Source organism: Melopsittacus undulatus, chromosome 11, assembly GCF_012275295.1.
Source record: "Melopsittacus undulatus isolate bMelUnd1 chromosome 11, bMelUnd1.mat.Z, whole genome shotgun sequence".
Lineage (NCBI taxonomy): Eukaryota > Metazoa > Chordata > Aves > Psittaciformes > Psittaculidae > Melopsittacus > Melopsittacus undulatus.
In genome coordinates, this window is record NC_047537.1 from 15,346,921 (window position 1) to 15,364,401 (window position 17,481).

Consider the following 17,481-nt stretch of genomic DNA (forward strand, 5'->3'; position numbering starts at 1 on the left):
CTGAGCCCCCCCAGGGTTGCACCCTGGGTTGAGGAAGGCACCTGGGATCAGTGGGGACGAGGGTGTTTGTCCCAGGTTGGTGGTTCTATGTCCTGTTTGGGGAGGGGAGCAGAGGAAAGCAGGGCAGAGTGCTGCTCCAACAGGAATGTGGTGATGGTCCCATGGATGATGCAAGACAAGGCAGTGCTGTGCCCTGAGCAGTGACTGTGGTGTGCTGTGGACCCCCCAACATCTTCACCTTCTCTCCCCTGTCCCTCTTGTTCTGTGCTTCAAACACTCAGGAGAGCTCCTCTGCCTGAGCAGACAAGTGGTGGCAGAGATCTGCAGCTCGAATGACAACCAAGTGACAAAGTGATGGGCAGGCTGTCATTCCCTGCAAGCTGGGGAAGCCCATTTCAACCTGCCTCACCCTCTAAGTCATGTGCTCTGTGGCAGTGCTGCTGAGTGGAGGTGAGCTCCTGTTCCCCTCCTTCTCCACCCTCATCCCCTTGGGGACAAGCAGTGTCCTCCTGCCTGGGACAGGGTGCAATGTCATGGGCAGCAGCTGCCAGTGTGGGGCAAGACTGGGGGCACCCAGCAAGTCCCAGCAGCATCTTTTACCTCTTCTCCCAGTAGGAGCAGCCTGGGAATCTGGTTGAGCCCTACCAGGATCCTCCCCCCCAGCCTGTGTTGGGGACAGACCCAACTTTGTTTGGGGTTGCCAGGAGAAGGCTTTCCCAGAGGCCCGCAGAGGCGCCGGTGTTGCCGGGGGACCGGGGATGCCAAGCAGGGCACTCACTGGCTCCGGAGCAACCGGCAGGGCACCAGGAGCCATGGCAGGGCCAGGGAGGGCAGCACAGCTCCATTGTGCCCCCTTCACCCTGCAGCAGAGGTGGAATGGAATCATTTCCCCACCTTGGTCACTTTTTAGGGGAGCAAATCCCACCCCAGCTCCATCTCCTGCCAGCCCAACCCTGCTCCTTTGGCAGAGGGATGGAACAGAAGGAGCACAGAGGCAGGTTCTGCAAACCTTGCTGTGGGCACACAACGCTTTCCTGCCTGCTGCAGGTGACAACAGCACAAGGATTAGCAGCCCTTGTCATGGTAATCCTATCTGGAAGGAGAGCTGCTCTTCATTATACTACAAAGCTTTTGCAACAACTAAATCCATGCTGAATACTTGTATAAAAGACCATGATGCACTGCTCCCACGCTTGGTTTTAATATTAGTCACAGGAAAGATGTGTTTAACTAAAATTGGAGGACTAAATCCCCCAGGCCCTAAAAATACAGGCACAGTAACACTAAAAATTCCACAGTCTGATAAAAACATCCCTGGGCAAATCTGGAAGCTGTTACCTGATACTGTGTAACTGGCACACATAATTTGGGGTCTAGAATTAGCCATTTACGGCTGCTGTTCCAGCAGGAAAACACACAGGAGCGTCAGTTATCCTCTTTTCCTTCCATCCTCTTGCTCTCAGCAAGTTTCCCCGCTGTGAAGAACACGCTGTGCAGGGCAGGAAGGGTCAGGCTAAATAACTGCATTAAAAGCTCTGTCCAGGGGGAGTCAGGCAAGTGCCTCCTCGTCAGCCACGGACCGCAGCTCCACCATAGCAGGCAAGCTCCTGCTTGAAACACATCTTTACCCAGCAAGTGATATTTGTTCCCCCCATTCATGTTACTGGAGAGCACCAAACGGAGACTTCAGGCTCAGCAGAGCAAGTCCGGAGGCCCTTGAAGAATGGGATCACTATTCCATCTCCTTTCAGTTGTGTTCTCCCTCCTCCCTGCTCTCATAAAAGCAGCCTGGTCAAACAGTGCAGTATCTCTTCACTGGTGGCCTCAGGCTCCCAGGTCCTGTAGCTGCCAGTCCCCCTGTTTGCAGGGATTGATCCTGGCAGGGCTCTGCTCTCGTCTCAGTTGGCTGATATCAATAGTTTTCATCACATACAAAACGTGGGCTTCCCAATTCCAGGACCCCACAGTGCCCCCCTGCACCCCAGAAAATAGGGTTCAGAGTCTCTGCTGTCCTTTACAGCAGTCAAAGTGAGCAGCCCAGCCCCACTGCCTCTCAGGTCTTTGTCATCTCTTTAACTCAAGAGAAAACTGACTGAGCCTGCCTATGTCTAACCAGCAAATCCTGCTCCAAGGGCAGTGGAAAAGGAACAGCAGGTGCTGCTTGCCCACAAACTGGTGGCACCAGAAATCAATTGACTGCTGGTGATTTGAGGCTCTGCTGGAGCAGTATGTTGAGGTTAGAGTCATTCCTTCTCAAGCCTGTGAATTAGTGGCTGTTTTCCAGGTCCCAGTCTCAAGCAGTAACCCCAACTGGTTCACCAAGGTGCAAAGTTGACAAGATGACAAAGTAACCCAAGAGACATGAAACAGTCAAGCTCAGTGCTGGCTCACTGGTGTCCTCCACACCCAGAGCTCACAACAGTGTCCAGCTCCTCCCTGGAAACAAGGCCAGGGTCTGGATGTGTCCATCAGGTCTCCAGCACCTCAGCTTGCAGCTTCAGTTCAATGTAGTTCCTCTCCTCCACATGGTTTGTCTGTTCTAGGAGCCATCGTCTTTCCTGGTCACTGATATCCAGCCTCAGTGTCACCTCCTGGAAAATGCTGTTTACAGCAACCTGTATCACACAGAGGGAAAGCAGCTGAATCCCAGCCTCAGAGCTAACTCTGCTCACCTTCTCTGGGTGGAAGAGGGGCTCTTACCTCTTTAAAATGGAGCTTTTTGAACATGCAGATGCTGGCTTCGTTCTCCTGGCCAATCTTAGCCTCAAATGTGGTGATCCCCAGGTTTCTCACACCTGCAAGAGATAACAGACAAGTATTTCTGTTACCTCCTTGGCTCTAACATCTATGAAAACAAACAGCTCCAGTTCTTGGGGCAGAGGCAGCCTATGTCACTGGGATACGTGCTTCTAGATCTCATCCCAACTGTACTCCCATTGCCATGCACTGAGCCACCCTTACCATAGGACATCATCATCAGAGTTGCCTCCTTGCCAAATCCTCTGCCTCGGTAGCTGGACTCTGAAAGAGACAGCCACAGAAATCAGCATCCACTTGGGTGAGACAAATCAGCCATGCCACACTGCAGAACAGATTGTGACCTGGGACCAGCAAAGGATGCTGCTCAGGAGTGAACACCCACAGTAATGCAATGAGACTAAAAAGCTTCTGTACACAACATCTGTCTGCAGCTGGCTTCAACCACAGCAACAGAGATCCAAGCTATGAAGCACAACTTGACCTGCAATCATAATTTCAATCTCAGCTAAAGTTGGATCTTCAGGGTCAGTGAGGAAGAGATTCACGTCCCCCACCATGCAGTCCTCATCCGCCTGCCCAGGCCACCGCTCCGTGTCCAGCACAATGAAGGTACATTCTGGGGGAAACAAAACCATAGCAGAGTTTGCAGGGCACAAATTACTGCAGGATAAAATTAAAGGCATGCAATGGACAGAGGAACAACAGATTTCCATGTGTTAGCAATGAGGAAGAGCTTATAATTGAGCTTCCCATACCAGTGTGCCTGCTCCCATCCATTGAGATGTACAATATGTTTTGAAGACCCCTTGTGAGGGTGGTGCAGGCACCAAGACATAGTCTATTTGAAGAGCATGGAAACTTCCAGCCTGAGGTCTCCCTGCCTTGTCTCACTCAGCTGCAAGTTCAGGCAAAGAACTGTTTGGTGCACAAGAGGCTGAGACCTAGTGATTCATCTAGTCTGTATTATTGCTGCTTTAAGTATGGCTTCTAATGCCAGCTAAGACAAATGCTCCACACTGAGGTCTTTGTCAGCCTCACTATTTTCTGGCTCGCTATATTTTTACCAGGCTTTTATGGGCAGTGATTCATTACTTGTAGGAGAGCCAGAGAACCAATTCCAGCACACCTCAACTGGGTAATTCCAGAGCAGTTCAATATCTCAAGGAAAAGTACAACTCCTTTCTACCTTTTTAGGATGATCGGACCTGGGGAGCTTTGACTGTGCAGGAGCAGCTCAGCACATAAAACTGGGGGAAATAAATCACTGTAATCTTTGAAAACCTGCATAAAAAGGACATCAGCAGCCCCAGACATGCTCTCCTTCCCTGAGCATAGCCCAGCTACAAACAGAAAAGCAGTTCAAAGCAGGTAGAACCCACTCACCGGGTGCTCTCAGCCCACTGTGGGTCCTTCCTAGGACAGAAGAGACCTGCTCCCCACTCCCACCCCCCCCTTCAGAAGTGTTTAAGGTCCTCACTGTCTGTATCATCCCTCCAGCTGCGCTGCATCTCATACTCCTGCTCCAGGCTGAGGGGCTCCGAGGCTGTCAGGCGCTGCAGCTCCTCTGACTGCATCCACTCATGGTACCTGGCAATGGGACCCAAAACCACATCACTGCCTGAGCTGCTGCATCAGTCTGATTTCTGCAAGAGCTCTGAGGATTAGACTGTCATAAGGCAGTTCTGGGAACACCAGCCTGGCATTTAAGGCAACTTCAAGTGTGAACAAGCCTCTCTCCCTTATCTAACACAGGAATTGGTGTTCTTTGTGGAAATGCAGCAGGTTTAGCCATGATGTGGCTTTGTCTGAAGAGTGATGATGTCTTTAGAAGTACTGAGCCCTGAGTTTCGGTGCATTTCATCCTGACTGAGATTGATAGAGCATCTCCTGGACACTGACAAAAAAAGACTAATACTGGCACCTTTGTGCTGAGGCTGCAGCTGCCTGGGTCAGCACTGTACAAATTGCCTTCATGACTGCTTCTAATTTACAAAACATCCATCTGGCTTTACACATCGAAGGTTTGCTCTTCCACTGTCAATAGGGAAAGACATCAAGGAGCAAGAGAACTGTTGGTGGCTCACTCACAGCCAGGTTCTTCCCTTTCCACGGGCACACACATGAAGCCCTCTGTCAGCAGACCTGGCAAAGAGCACAGAGCTGTCAGGGATGCTGCTGCCACGCATGAAGGGCAGAACTGACTGCCTGAGTACTCTTCCCACTGTGTTTCCCAGGTGGAAGAGGGCCCTGCAGCGGCCAAGCCAGAACCTTTTCTGTCCACCACATGCCCTTTAGAAAGAGAACTGAGATCAGACCATGCAACAGCATCAGTGGAGGACACGAGCCACATACCGGGGCACATGTGCAGACGTGTATGGCACCAGGGTTGCCCTCTTTCCTTGCAGCACCGTGTTCTGGTTAATCTTCATGACCTCTGCAATCAGCACCCACTCCGTGTCTCCAGCAAGGCCTAGGGATAGCTCAGGAATCCCTGGAGCCCTTCGGGATGCAGCAGCCGTCACTTTCCCTGCATGCAGCTCGCACCAATCCCCCCACCCAGGGCAGGGCTCTGTCGGTGCCCTCGGAGGCACCACGGTGGCCGGGGTCTGCCCTGACCGGGGCCACTTAACGATTCGTATTTAACACAGCACCGCACCAGGGGGCTGGGGCGAGATGGGGCTGAGGGGAGATCCGGGCTGGGGGGACATCGGGGCTGAGGAGAGATCGGGGCTGAGGGGACATGGGGGCTGATAGGACATTGGGGCTGAGAAGAGATCGGGGCGGGGGGGAGATCGGGGCTGAGGGGATATTGGGGCTAACGGCACATTGGGGCTGAGAGGGATCGGGGCTAAGGGGACATCGGGGCTGAGGGGAAGCAGAGCCCGGTTGAGCAGCCCGGTTGCGCGGCCCGGCCGCGGAGGCCATGTCTACCTTGCCCCGTCGCCCTTCCGCAAGCGCACAACCCGAGCGGCGCCGTCACCGTGACCCCGCCCCGCAGCAGGTCACGTGTGCGGAAGGTTCCCCCTGCACCCCCTTCACCCCCGCGTGCTTGGCGCATGCTCCGTGGGCGCCCCGCGATGTGGAGCCGGGGGTCGCGGTGTGAGGTGAGGGGTGCGGCGGGGCACAGCGAGGGCCGGGGCACGGTGGGGTCTGCGGGTGTGGGTCCCGGTGCGCTGGAGCCGTGGGAGCCGTCTCGGTGTTGTGTGAGGGTCTGTGGGAGCTTCCCTGGGCAGGGTGAGCGGCATTGCCGGGTGGGGGGGAAGCGGCGGGGCTGGGGGCTCTGGAGGCCTTGGCAAGGCCCGTCCGGGCTGGGGTGGGTGCCCGGCAGGAGCACGCTCATCCCGGCGGTGGGTGCTGGCGTGGCCGTGGTCTCACTGCCTCGTCGCGGGTTGCTGAGCTCGGCTTCGGTGGTTTGCGTGCGGGTTTGGGGTAGAAGGTGGTATTTGGCCTTTTCGCCTGAGGGCCGGCCGGGTCGTGTCCGCTGTGAGCAGGGATGCTGTCGTCGGGGGTACATGGGCCCATGTTTATACAGCTCATGGGCAGTTTGGTCCCTTTAGCTTGTGAAGCTGTGCTGATGCTTTGCCCCAGTTGGCATGACAGGGTAGAAACATATGTAGAAGTATAAGGAGTTTGATAAAGCTCTTAAACAGTTCAACTATGGCTAATTATTGACCATGAAGCCTTTCAGAAGGCTTGGGGCCTCACTTCTTGTAGTTTTATTAACACAGTGTGAAGTTCCCTAAGTACTTCTGCTTTGGAAACCTTGGTGTGTGTAACAAAACATCTTGGGGTATTTTTCATAGGTCTACTTATTTTTCCCCTTGTGATTATAAAGGAGACTATGGGCTGGTTTTCCTGCTTTGATTTGCAGGAGACACCTGCTATTAAGAGTAGTAGCTACATGAGAAGCAGCAGTGTGAGCTCATCCTCAAGGCAGGCATTCTTCCTCTTGAGGTTTTAGTGTGTGAAACGGCCCCTCTGGCTGTTTAGGGAAGGAAAAGTTTGGTCATCACATGCTGTGGAAGGGCAGGGCTTTTTGGTTCCTTTTAAACTAGTTTAACAGGTGGGAGAGCTTTTTGTGCTGACCCAAGTGGTGCTGGGGAGTGGGCTGTATCCAAAGCACAAAGTCCTGCTGAAACCCTTTTTTGTTCAAACATCACAAGATTTATGGGCAAAAGCTCTTCCTGTGACAAAGCTAACACAACTTCATGATGTTTCTCAAGGTTAAAGGCAAGAGAAGTTGAAAACACCCTCTGAAAACACCCTCCTCACTCTGCTCCAAGCCTCCCCTCCACATTCAGCATGGCTGGTGGCATCACTGATACAGGAGAGCTTTACTCTCCCTATGTAAGTATGGCTCATTGTGGGTTTGCTCACAAGTGTTTTCCAGATCCTCTCAGTGTTGTGTCTTCATTTCCTACCTCCCCATTGACATAACCTCTGTGTTTCAAGAGATGATGGAGGCTAAAGGGTAATTAAAAATGCTTACAGGTCACCCTTTATATAAGGGAATAATGTCTGCCTAAGGTATAGTTCTAAAAGTCTTTAAAAGAGCTCATATCCCGTACTAGTTCTTGCATCCTTCTACTCGCTTCCAGTATGTTTTCCCGTAAGCCCAAATTGTGCTGTGAAGCTAGCATAAACATGGGGGTGTGTGAGGCACTGAAACTCTCCCACTTTGCTGCTGCTTTCTTTTTGCTTTAAGAAATCCAGGGGAAAACATAATATAAAGTTTATACTTATTTTTAGCTGTTGTACTAATTGCTTTTAAACCACTTCACTTGAAATGAGTAATCGGGATGCTTCTTCCTTGTAATGTGGTGTCCTGTGAAATTGCAGGGCCAATTAGTGCTTTCCTACGTTACTGGAAATACTGGTTTTCATAGCCACAAGTATTCATATAGTGTCAGCTCTTAAAAACAGTGCTTGGCAAACTCTCTTTGTTTTTCTTTCTAAAGTGAATTCACTTAATATAGAACCAGTCCTGAAACCTGGGTGTTTGTTTTCAAACACTTTAAAACTTTCATCCCTATGTTAATGATTGAATTTAGCAGAACTGGATATTAGGCTGCAGAAATAGGTCATGACTGAGAAGATGGAGAGCAAGACAATAACTGGGGCATCCAGACCCTAAAGAATTAGTGTCACCTGCTCTTATGTTATGTTAGTGCTACATGAATTACCTAGTGCCTCATCTCAGAGGCTATGACTCTCATCTTTCCCTGAAGGTGTTTAGCCAGATTGAACACAGGCACTGCTCTCATCTCTGTCAACTTCACCAAAGTTAAGGAGAATCACCTAAGGTGCTTTTACAGGAGTCCTTCACTGCAGAGTGTATCGTGGCCCTGAGCACTTGAGGAATGACAGTTCTGGCAGCTGAATGGAAAGAGCTTTCCTGCAAACTGCAATAGCTGACTCCTATCATTCTGGGGGACTGGTCAGAAGATGAATTTGCTGTGTTTATGTCGGTGAAAAAAGGGCAGGAGTGCTCACAGGGGAATAGTTCTCCTGATACTACTTGTTCCACAGCTAGAAAAGTGTACTCTGACACAGTTCTTTACTGGCTGGCCCCTGGAGAGGCTCTGACCTATATATGTATGTATGAATGAAAACCAAACAAACCGACTTTGAGGCAATTTTTGACCCTGAGTTCAACTGAATTTATGATCCAGGGGGTCCTGTCTAGGTGAACAGTGATCTTTTGCCCTTAGGCAGAAAAAAGCTCATTGGCAGAGAAGAGAAAATCCTTTTCCTTCAAAAGTAAAATCTCTTCTTCAGAGTGTGTTAAAATAGCGAGCAGGCTTTGAGTTAGAGTTGTGTTTGGATGTTTTCTGCTTGACTAAATAAAGAGGAACAAGAGATTCTGAAAGGTAACTTGTGTATGAACCTAACTGCTTAGGCTTAGGTCAGAAAATAAGGACAGACCCCAACCCATAGTGTAGACCCTTCTGATAGAAGGCAGTGGATTTGAAAACAAAGAAACAGTTCACATCCTTTCTAACTTTAAAAGCTAGAAAGAAAACACATTAAAAATAATTAGATGGAGATGAATATCAGTTTCCCCAGAAATGTGCTGACATTCACTTTGGTTATCAGCCCCCTCTTACCTGTATTTGTATCATGGGCTTTCTCCCACCCTGCTTGCTCAAAGATTGCTCTCTCCATTTAGATCAGTACATGTGTGAGGTGTCTGGGATGATCGCTGCCAGCTCTCATGTTGGATTATGTGATTGATTTCAGGTTGGTCTTGTTTACATGTTCAACCTCATCGTTGGAACTGGAGCCCTGACCATGCCGAAGGCCTTTGCGACAGCAGGGTGGCTCGTCAGCCTTGTCCTCCTTATGTTCCTGGGATTTATGAGGTGAGACCTGAGTATGTGGCCTTGGAGGGTTGGGATGTTCAGTTGGTGGAGTTGTGAGGGCAGTGCTAAGGCTTCTGGTGCTTTGCTGAGTGAACCTGTACTTCTGGTGCTTGAGCATTGCAGTTGGCAGCTGTGTTGCCTGTGGACCTTGTTTGGAGGGATGCTGCAATATGGTGGTGCTACATCCCACTTCCTGACTGATGGAAAAGGCTTTTCCTCCAGTCCAGAGTCTCCTTTCTCCCAGTTTCCTTTTTTGACACTGTCCTTGTGGGTACATCCCACTCTTGCCTCTGTCCTGGATCAGTTCCCCAAGCACTGACACAGGGAACATTGATGACACAGGGTCATTGCTGAGCTTTGTGTCTTGCAGGTATATGGTGCAGACCTGTTGTGTTAGCTTTTTTTTTGGCTTCTGGCAAAGCTCTGGGCAACTGCAAGAGTGTCAGGGAAACAAATTACTCTATAGCTGGGCCTGTCTTATCCCCCTCCAGACCTTTCCTGCTTGAGACCTTGGAGGTAGTCTCATGATTTCCATGCTGGCTTGCTATGAGGTTCTGCCCAGATGTCTCCCTGCTGGAGCAGCAGGTGGAGCTGGAGGCTGTTGATACAGCACGAATGTCTAAGTAGTTATTAATAGAATTGCTATATTCTAACGGGCTGTGAATCCCTGCTTGGTTTTAAGGTAAAATAAACCAAGATCCCCCCCTGCTGTTTGTACAGATGGAATTTAGAAGTTCCTTTCTTGTCAGTAACCAGCTTTGATTTGGAGGCAGTGCTTTTTGGATCTGATAGGTGCTGTTATGTAGAAGTACTCTATTGTTAGTATTGGTTGTAGTAATACTTGTAACTTCCCCACCTCAAAGCTGAACGCTGCAAAGGCTTAATAAAATATAAACTGTGGGAGTACAAGTAATTGGTACCTTTGGAAGCAGTTCCTCTTAGGTACATTAGTTTAACAGTGTAAATGCAGTGTATGGCACTCAGCACCAGCTGACAGTCCTTTAGGGTCAGCAGAAGAGCACAGACCTCTGAACCTGCATGCCAAAAGTGCTCTGGATTAAACCGAGAAGACACAGCTTGAAGCTGTGTGCCTTGGGAGCTGTGCTGCCCTGTTGCTTTTGTTCTGGTGCTTGTGACTTCCTTGTGCTTGCTGGGGACCCTTCAAGTGCCAGAAGAGCCTAAGCAGAAATTGGGCTTCAGGACAGCGCTGCTTGCTTTTATTCTTGCACAACTAATCTCTCATTTGAACTTGATAAGTGAGTCTGGTTCCTGAAGCAGGGAGAAACCACTTTAAAGCCTTAAATGAGGTTGATGTAAGGTTGGTTGGTTTGCTTGTGTATGAAAGGACTGTTTTTAGCTGAGGTAATGATATTCCTCCCATTAGTGGCTCTCTCTGTCTTGCTGGACAGCTTTTCCCCTGGTCTTCAGCAAAGTGTATTTGCATACACGTATGATCTGCTCCTTGCTCTTGGATTGCTGCTTTGCTTCTGATGCCATTTGTAAGGTTCTTTACTGGACTGTAGTACCTTTGCCACAGGCCCTAACAGATAAGCTTCAGCATAGTACTGTGTTTGTCCTTGATCCTAACAAGAGGAAGGAAGCTTGCTTTCTAACAAATGGGGAAGTCCTCTTGCCTTTCTCAGCCCTTCAGAAACACTAGGATACTTACGGGTACTTAAAGTGCCTTCTTATATCTGAAGGCATGTTGTATTGTACTGCATTCTGCTCTCCGCGTGACACCTTAATCTGAAAGACAGGAGGGAGCAGCAAACAGATGAAACACTGTACCAACAATGCAGTGTGTGTGTGGAGCAGGTGAAAGGGTTGCCTTGGTTTGTTTGCTCTTACAGATGGGAATAATTGTTCATCTCCCTTTTGTGACACTTCTGGATTATTATTGATACCAGTTGAGTTTCTCTCTCCAGCTATATGACTACAACCTTTGTGGTGGAAGCCATGGCTGCTGCAAATGCCCAGCTGCGATGGAAGAGAATGGAGAAACGCAAGGTTTGTGTGGGCTTTCTCTTGTTCTTCTATCATGTAGGACTTCCCTGAGATTCCTCTGCATCTTTGTCTCATTAGTAACTCTAAAGGAGTAAATTTCTGCTGTACTTAACTTTGCCATATGAAATAGGGCTGTTAGTTCCCTGTGGGGTTGCTCATTAAGACAGGATTTTCTGCTCCTGCTTTGAAAAATCTCTAGTGCTGTTCCCATTTCTTAACTGATTGTGCTCTCCTTGCCCAGAAGCTCTGCTCAGTGAATGTGGAGAGGTGGCAGCCAATATATTGGTGCCATTTGGAGCGTGTTGAGGTCTATAAATCCTTACTGATCTTGGGTCATTTAACTGGGACAGGCTGGCACATCTTTGCTGTCACTTGGGCTGTATCCCAGGGAATGGATAGTCCTGAACTATGTTCTTGCTGTAAAACTTACCTATGGCTTTTTGAGTCCTGTCTTTAGTGGCTTTTCTGGATCAGCGTGAGACATTGTCTGCTTTTGTTTAGATCCCTGCCTGTATGTTAGTGGGTTGGAGTTGGAGACAGACCTCACTTCTGCTCCCTGCAGCATCCAAACCCTGGGCCAAGGCTTCTTGCCTTTGCATTTACTTGCATGTCCTGCCCATCCCTGTTTCAGACCTTCCTTTGAGTTTCTGGAAGTGAGACCCTGGCAGCCAGTAACGTGGGTAACAGATATCTCAGCTGAGGGGTCTGGGCTTCTCTTCCAGGAGGATGATGAGGATGAGGATTCTTCCTCTGGGGTATCTGACACTGATGTTCTCCTCCAAGATGGCTACGAGCGAGCAGAGACACGACCTATCCTGTCAGTTCGTAAGTACCTACTTCATGCATTCACTGCATCTGAGATCTCTTGTCTGCAGACTGTGTCCCAGTGGGCTCCAGCAAGTGGAACAGGAAGGACTCTTCTGTCCATTTCACCCTTAATTCCACATGCTTACCTCCCACAGTCCTTAGCACTCGTAAGATAAGCCTCATTGAGAATTCAGTTTGCCTTTTGCAGTCTGATAAAGATCTCTTCCTTGTAGGTCACTAAGATGAGAACATCTTATTTTTGAAACACTTTTAAACTACCTTCAGCAGAGTAATTGAACCAGTGACTCTGCAGGTGTGAGTCGTACACACTGTCCTTCAGACTGTTGCTAGAGCTTCCTGAGTGTCTTCAGTCTGGCCTCTGGGTTTACTGAAGGGTTGAAACACTTCTTATTTTAACTTGCAGAGAGACGTGGCTCCCCAAATATCTTTGAAATTACTGAGAGGGTGGAAATGGGCCAGATGGCTTCCATGTTCTTCAACAAAGGTAAGTAACTCATGTTTTTAGAAGTCCCTTCAGGTCCTCTGGCACGTGTGTGTATGGCTTTTCCCTACTTTGCGTGCTTCGCAGTGTGGGTTTGCATCCTTAGTTTGTGACAGTTCCACCCTAAAGCATCGTTTCCTCTCTCTGTGGACTGCATTCATCCCCCCTGTGTGGTGTTTCCACAAAGCAGATGATTTATAGGCCATGTGGCTTGAACCTGCACGAAGGGGAGGGCACTGTGGTGTAGTGGAACTGGTTATGGGTCCAGTTTCTTGAGATAGGTAAGTGTAAGTCAGTGGTTTTCTGACTGCCCTTAACCTAACTCTGAAGTGCATCTGTCCTCTGTGATCTTCACTGTCTAAAGCAGTAGAACCCAGCTGTAGAGTTCACTAGTTCCATCTTGGCTGCAGCATTTGAGAGCAAAGTGTTTGGGCTGCCCTGGACCCTGTGTCAGTCTGAAGGGGAGACACTTCTGAGAATTGCTTGTGTCCGGGGAGTCACCAAGAGAGCTGCTTGGATGTGAAGGACTGAAAGGTGTGCTTTTGATAGGTAGCTGTCTTGTCTTACTGCTTTTAAATGTCTCTTGTATGCCAGGGAACAAACTTGTAACTGTACTGCAATAAAGCCATATCCACTGCATGCGATAGAAATGCAAACTGCAATGCTGGGTATCCTGAAACTTGTAAACCAATTTGAAATGCTGTGCAGAGCCAGGAAACCATCAGAGACACAATGGCTGTGCAGTTTTGAGCCTGTCAGGCCCCATTTCTTGTGGAAAGTGACATTTTCTCTTGTTCACTGGCTGTCTCACAAAGACACGATGGGCTGGGTTTTTCCACTGCGTTACATCAGCTTTATGCCTGTGTAAGTCTATTGCCATTGAAGGACAGCTGGGCTTAAAGTGAGCAGTCTTTGAACTAGATTATTTCTGATTTAAAAGTCCAATTGAAAAAAAACCTTTTTCATTTTCCTGCATGCCTCTTGTGAGCCTTTGTAGATTTAATTCACTTAGGACTGTCAAAATAATCCTCCTGCGATCAGGCTGACACTTTTTTGGTCACAGGAGAGATGACGTAGTCTGAGTGTGGGTTGGAGACTGGGGTTGGTCCAAAACAGGACTAGGAGTGTTGTTGCCTTGAATACTGGGTTGCTCTGACTTTAGGCAAGCTTTCTTGCTCATGTGCTTTGCCACTGTGAACACTTCCCTGTCTGTTGTTCATCCTCTGGGGAGTATTATTTGGGAAGTGTTTTGAGTAAGCACTGTGTAACAGGTCTTAGCAGTATTGCTGAGGATTCAGCTGTAGAAGCCTTTTAAGCTGCAGGAGGGCTGGAGGATCACAGGAAGCAGCAGCAGAGCACTCCCACTAGCAAGCTTCAGAAGGCCCTTGCTTTGTACGTGTTTCACAGGGGAGGTGGTTACGACTCCCCAAAGCCAGCCAGGGGTTGCCTTCTGGTCCCTGCTGCTGGCAGCTGCTCAGCCTGTAGAGGGTGCTGGAAATACACATCCTCTCTGTCAGGCACTGATGTACGCTTTAGCTAAGTGATATAAACTGCTTAGGACTCCTAATTCTTAATCCTTTGTCTTAATGTTGCTTTAGCTAGATTTATCTGATTTCTGTGTTGCGGATCCTCCCCAGGGAAAAGGGATGAATCCTTCTGCAGGAAGGCAGCTGGAATAGCAGACTATGGTTTGAAACCATCATCAAGTCCAGGTTGAATGAGGCCTGGAGTAAGCTGCTCTAGTGGGAGGTGTCCCTGTCCGTGACAGGGGATTGGAACTGGATGAGCTTTAAGGTCCATTCCAACCCAAACCAGTCTGGGATACCATTGATTCTATGAAACAACTTGTGGCTTCCAAATGAGACGAGGTACACCCAGCAAAGGGTCTAAGGCATCTGTAACTCCTCTGCTGCTTTCCCATCCTCCGTGTTCAGCAATGAGGCACCATCCCTAGTCTGTTGCTGTTCAGAGACACCTCTGGTCTGCTGAGCAGTGGTTGCAAAGAGACAGGTGAAGTACCTCCCTCTGCAGATCCTTGCTGAGGTGATGGTTGCACAGAAAGGCCTTCAGTAAGGGCAGTTTGTCAGTGACCAGTCCTGCTTAGTGCCAGGAAACCAGGCTGCACTGGAGAAGTCCTGCCTCCAGGCACCAACCTCTGCAGTTTCACAGCCACCCAATGTCTGGGTGGGCTTTTGCTCATGATATATAAAGCAAAAATCCAAACCTGGGGTGTTTGAGGGCTTTACAGCCTTCATGGTGAGGGGGAAAGCTGGTGCAAAGCTTTGCAGGAGACCTCAAAGCCTCTGATTTCCAACGACTTCTCTGCTGCTTTCTCTTGACTGATTTTTATTTTCAAGAACCTGACAGCAGTTGAATCTGCAGTCCTGGGAGGTAAGCTGGGGATAAATCTCAATTTCAAACTGTCTGTTCTCTTAAAGGGAGCTGACTTAGGCTTAGGCTGTGATGGTTTGTCTGCTCTTTCAAAGAGCTGGCTCTGAAGAACTGCTTGCTTTTTTAAGGTGCAGTGTTGGGTGCTTTCTTCTGGGACCAAGCAGTGATTTATTGTGGTGATGGATTCTAGGCACATTTACCATGCTGTTTCCCCACAGGAAGTCATTGATTTTCTTTTATTCCTCCTTATTTTGTGTCAAGTAATGAAAATATTGATCAGGGAGGGTCAGAGGCAGTTTATAAAAGAACTGATGCTAAAGTCTTCCTGTATTTGAGAGGAGGAGATTGGGAGAGGAATGTCACCTGGACTTCCCACAGAGAAGCCTACACTGGAATGGGGATACAGTGTGTGCTGGGGGGTATGTGATGGTGCTGGTGGGGCTTAGCTGATCATGTTAGACTTGTTCCAGGGGTGTACCTGAGATGAGTAGCAGAGCCCAAAGCAGACTCTGTGTCTTCAGGGTGTCTTGCAGCTTCTGTTCTATGCTATATGTTACATTTGTTATAAGCTTCAACCCTTTTCAATGGGAAATTTTAGAGAACTACTGGTGGGCCATTTGTTGCCACATTCAGAATAACACAGAGACTCCTTAACTCTGAAACCATCTTAAATCTCTTACAGAGGAAGAGAACAAGGGGGGAACAGCATGAAATGATCTGACAATTGCTGTAACATCTCCATTTGTCTGTTCCAATGAGGAACAACTCTAAAATCCTGGCTTAGTGTGTGGCTCTCCGGAAGCAGGGAAGCCTTATTGCTACTTTCCCAGTAGAGCCCTTTTTTAGCAATGTGCTATGCTAAGTAGGCTCAGCATATTGAGTGATTTATTTAAACAAAGAGGAATGACTATTAATGCTTCCTGACATACAGAGATCCAGGGGCAGTGTGATGGTGAAACTTCAGGGCATCCAAGCACTGTAGAGATATTTCTCTGCATTCCTGCAGCACTGCTGCCCTTGTTTGATAGTTGTCACATGCAAGGCTGGAGGAAGGGAATTGATTTGCTCAAGCTGCATTAGGATTAAGCATCAGGTGTCATCTCAACTTCAAAGTGTGGACAGGTTCCTTGAGCTATTTTCCATCAATGTCAAGTTCCTAAATGAAACAAATCTGAGGCTTTTCTGTGTTTTTGTAACGCGCCTGTCTCTGAACTAAAGTACGTTCCAGTTTGCTCCTTCTTGGTGAGATTTACACTGAGTTGCTTGGAAGAAAAGAATCCAAGGGATTCATCAAGTGTTTCTCTATCCCTGCAGATTTTCACCCTCCACAGCACTGTCTTGGTTTGCCCCATTAAGGCTGTTCTGTACACACAGTTAACGTGTGTAAGAGTTTTTCTAATCTCACACGTGAACACAAAGCAAGGTTTTAAAGCAGTAAAGAAAACGGGCAGGAACAGTGAACACTGTGGCAACAGGATAAGAGGGCTTTGCAGGTTTGAACCTTGGCTCAAGCAGTTGATGCTAAGGCATCTCCCAGAGCAGCTCCCTTTCAGCCCTGTGGAACCTGAGCTCTGCAGGGCCAAATCCCTACTGTGAAGGTCCTGCAGGTTGGCAGAAAGAGGGTTTGGAATCAGCAGACACTTTAGGCTCTTCTCTCCATTTCACTGTTTGTCAAGCTGTGCTGACACCAGGTCTCTGAGCATCACCTAGATGTTTGCCTGCAGCTCTTTCATGTTGACAGCTTCATCTGGCAGATGACTTGAGACCTATTGGTCTTGACCGGTGACTGAAACAGGGGCTTGAACCAGAAAGTCTAGTGTCAGGGCTAAGAAGTGTTGAAGGAGGCAGAGTTGAGCTTTGAGGCACCTCATGTCCTGCCAGTTCCTGTTTTGTGTCTAAGTTCCCTGAGCTGCTGATGTGACCCTTGGGTGCATGTTGTTGCAGAAAGAAGTAAACTATGGAGGCAAATGGTGATGTATTTTCAAAGGCTTTGTTTGCTGTATTTAAAGTGCTCTGCTGCCTGTACAATATTTCCTTTTCCTGCAGTGGGTGTCAACCTCTTCTATTTCTGCATAATCATCTACCTCTATGGAGACCTGGCAATCTACGCAGCAGCTGTACCAGTCTCTCTCATGCAAGTGACCTGGTAAGTGTACTTACTGCTGTGGGGTTGTGTGCTAACACAGGAAAGAGCAGGCTTTTGGGTTGGATGGGGTTACTGGGATCAGCTTTGCTTTCTGAAGAACGGTATGGAGACAGCTCAGCATCACCTGTGACTGGGAAGGTGAAGCTGGTTTATGTTCCCCACCTGATGCCTGCTGGCTGCCTGAAAAGTAGCTGACCTGATTTCAGATGAGTCCTCAGTTGTGAAGTACTTGCAGCTTCAACACCTGCAGACATGGGACTTGTTGCTCAGTAGTTAGATCGCAATACTCTGTGCAGGATTTTAGCTTCTCTGTCTCTTTGAGTAAGAGATAAGAGGTGTGATGCTTACCAAGATTGTGACCAGTGAGTGATGGCATTACATGGACTTAGCTCTGGACTGAGCCCAGTTCCTTTCTCAACAAAACAGAATGAAAATGATTGGTTTGATCAAATCTGGGCTGGATTTGAACTCGTGGCTTGGGAATGGAAAACCTCAGTGACCTTAACTTC

The 17,481-nt window shown here is 48.6% G+C and overlaps 2 protein-coding genes across 3 annotated transcripts in view; one reads left to right on the plus strand and one right to left on the minus strand.

Annotated features, from left to right (window-relative positions):
• Positions 1 to 1,177: 1,177 nt before the first annotated feature.
• NAT9 (N-acetyltransferase 9) lies at positions 1,178 to 5,754 on the minus strand. Its single transcript, XM_005144250.3, has 7 exons — positions 5,692 to 5,754; positions 5,113 to 5,259; positions 4,238 to 4,347; positions 3,242 to 3,376; positions 2,962 to 3,021; positions 2,701 to 2,795; positions 1,178 to 2,615 (listed from the first exon to the last, which is right to left on the minus strand). The coding sequence occupies exons 2-7, from the start codon at positions 5,187 to 5,189 to the stop codon at positions 2,469 to 2,471; spliced, it is 624 nt and encodes a 207-aa protein (XP_005144307.2). The 5' UTR covers positions 5,190 to 5,259; positions 5,692 to 5,754; the 3' UTR covers positions 1,178 to 2,468.
• A 19-nt stretch (positions 5,755 to 5,773) lies between these two features.
• TMEM104 (transmembrane protein 104) overlaps positions 5,774 to 17,481 on the plus strand; it is a 43,285-nt gene continuing 31,577 nt past the window's right edge. For both annotated transcript variants that reach the window (XM_031044832.2, XM_031044833.2), the window contains exons 1-7: positions 5,774 to 5,864; positions 6,984 to 7,107; positions 9,001 to 9,122; positions 11,048 to 11,129; positions 11,849 to 11,951; positions 12,358 to 12,438; positions 16,873 to 16,972. In XM_031044832.2, the coding sequence (XP_030900692.1) occupies positions 7,063 to 7,107; positions 9,001 to 9,122; positions 11,048 to 11,129; positions 11,849 to 11,951; positions 12,358 to 12,438; positions 16,873 to 16,972 (533 nt within the window). In that variant the 5' untranslated portion in view covers positions 5,774 to 5,864; positions 6,984 to 7,062. The remainder of the gene's footprint in view (positions 5,865 to 6,983; positions 7,108 to 9,000; positions 9,123 to 11,047; positions 11,130 to 11,848; positions 11,952 to 12,357; positions 12,439 to 16,872; positions 16,973 to 17,481) is intronic.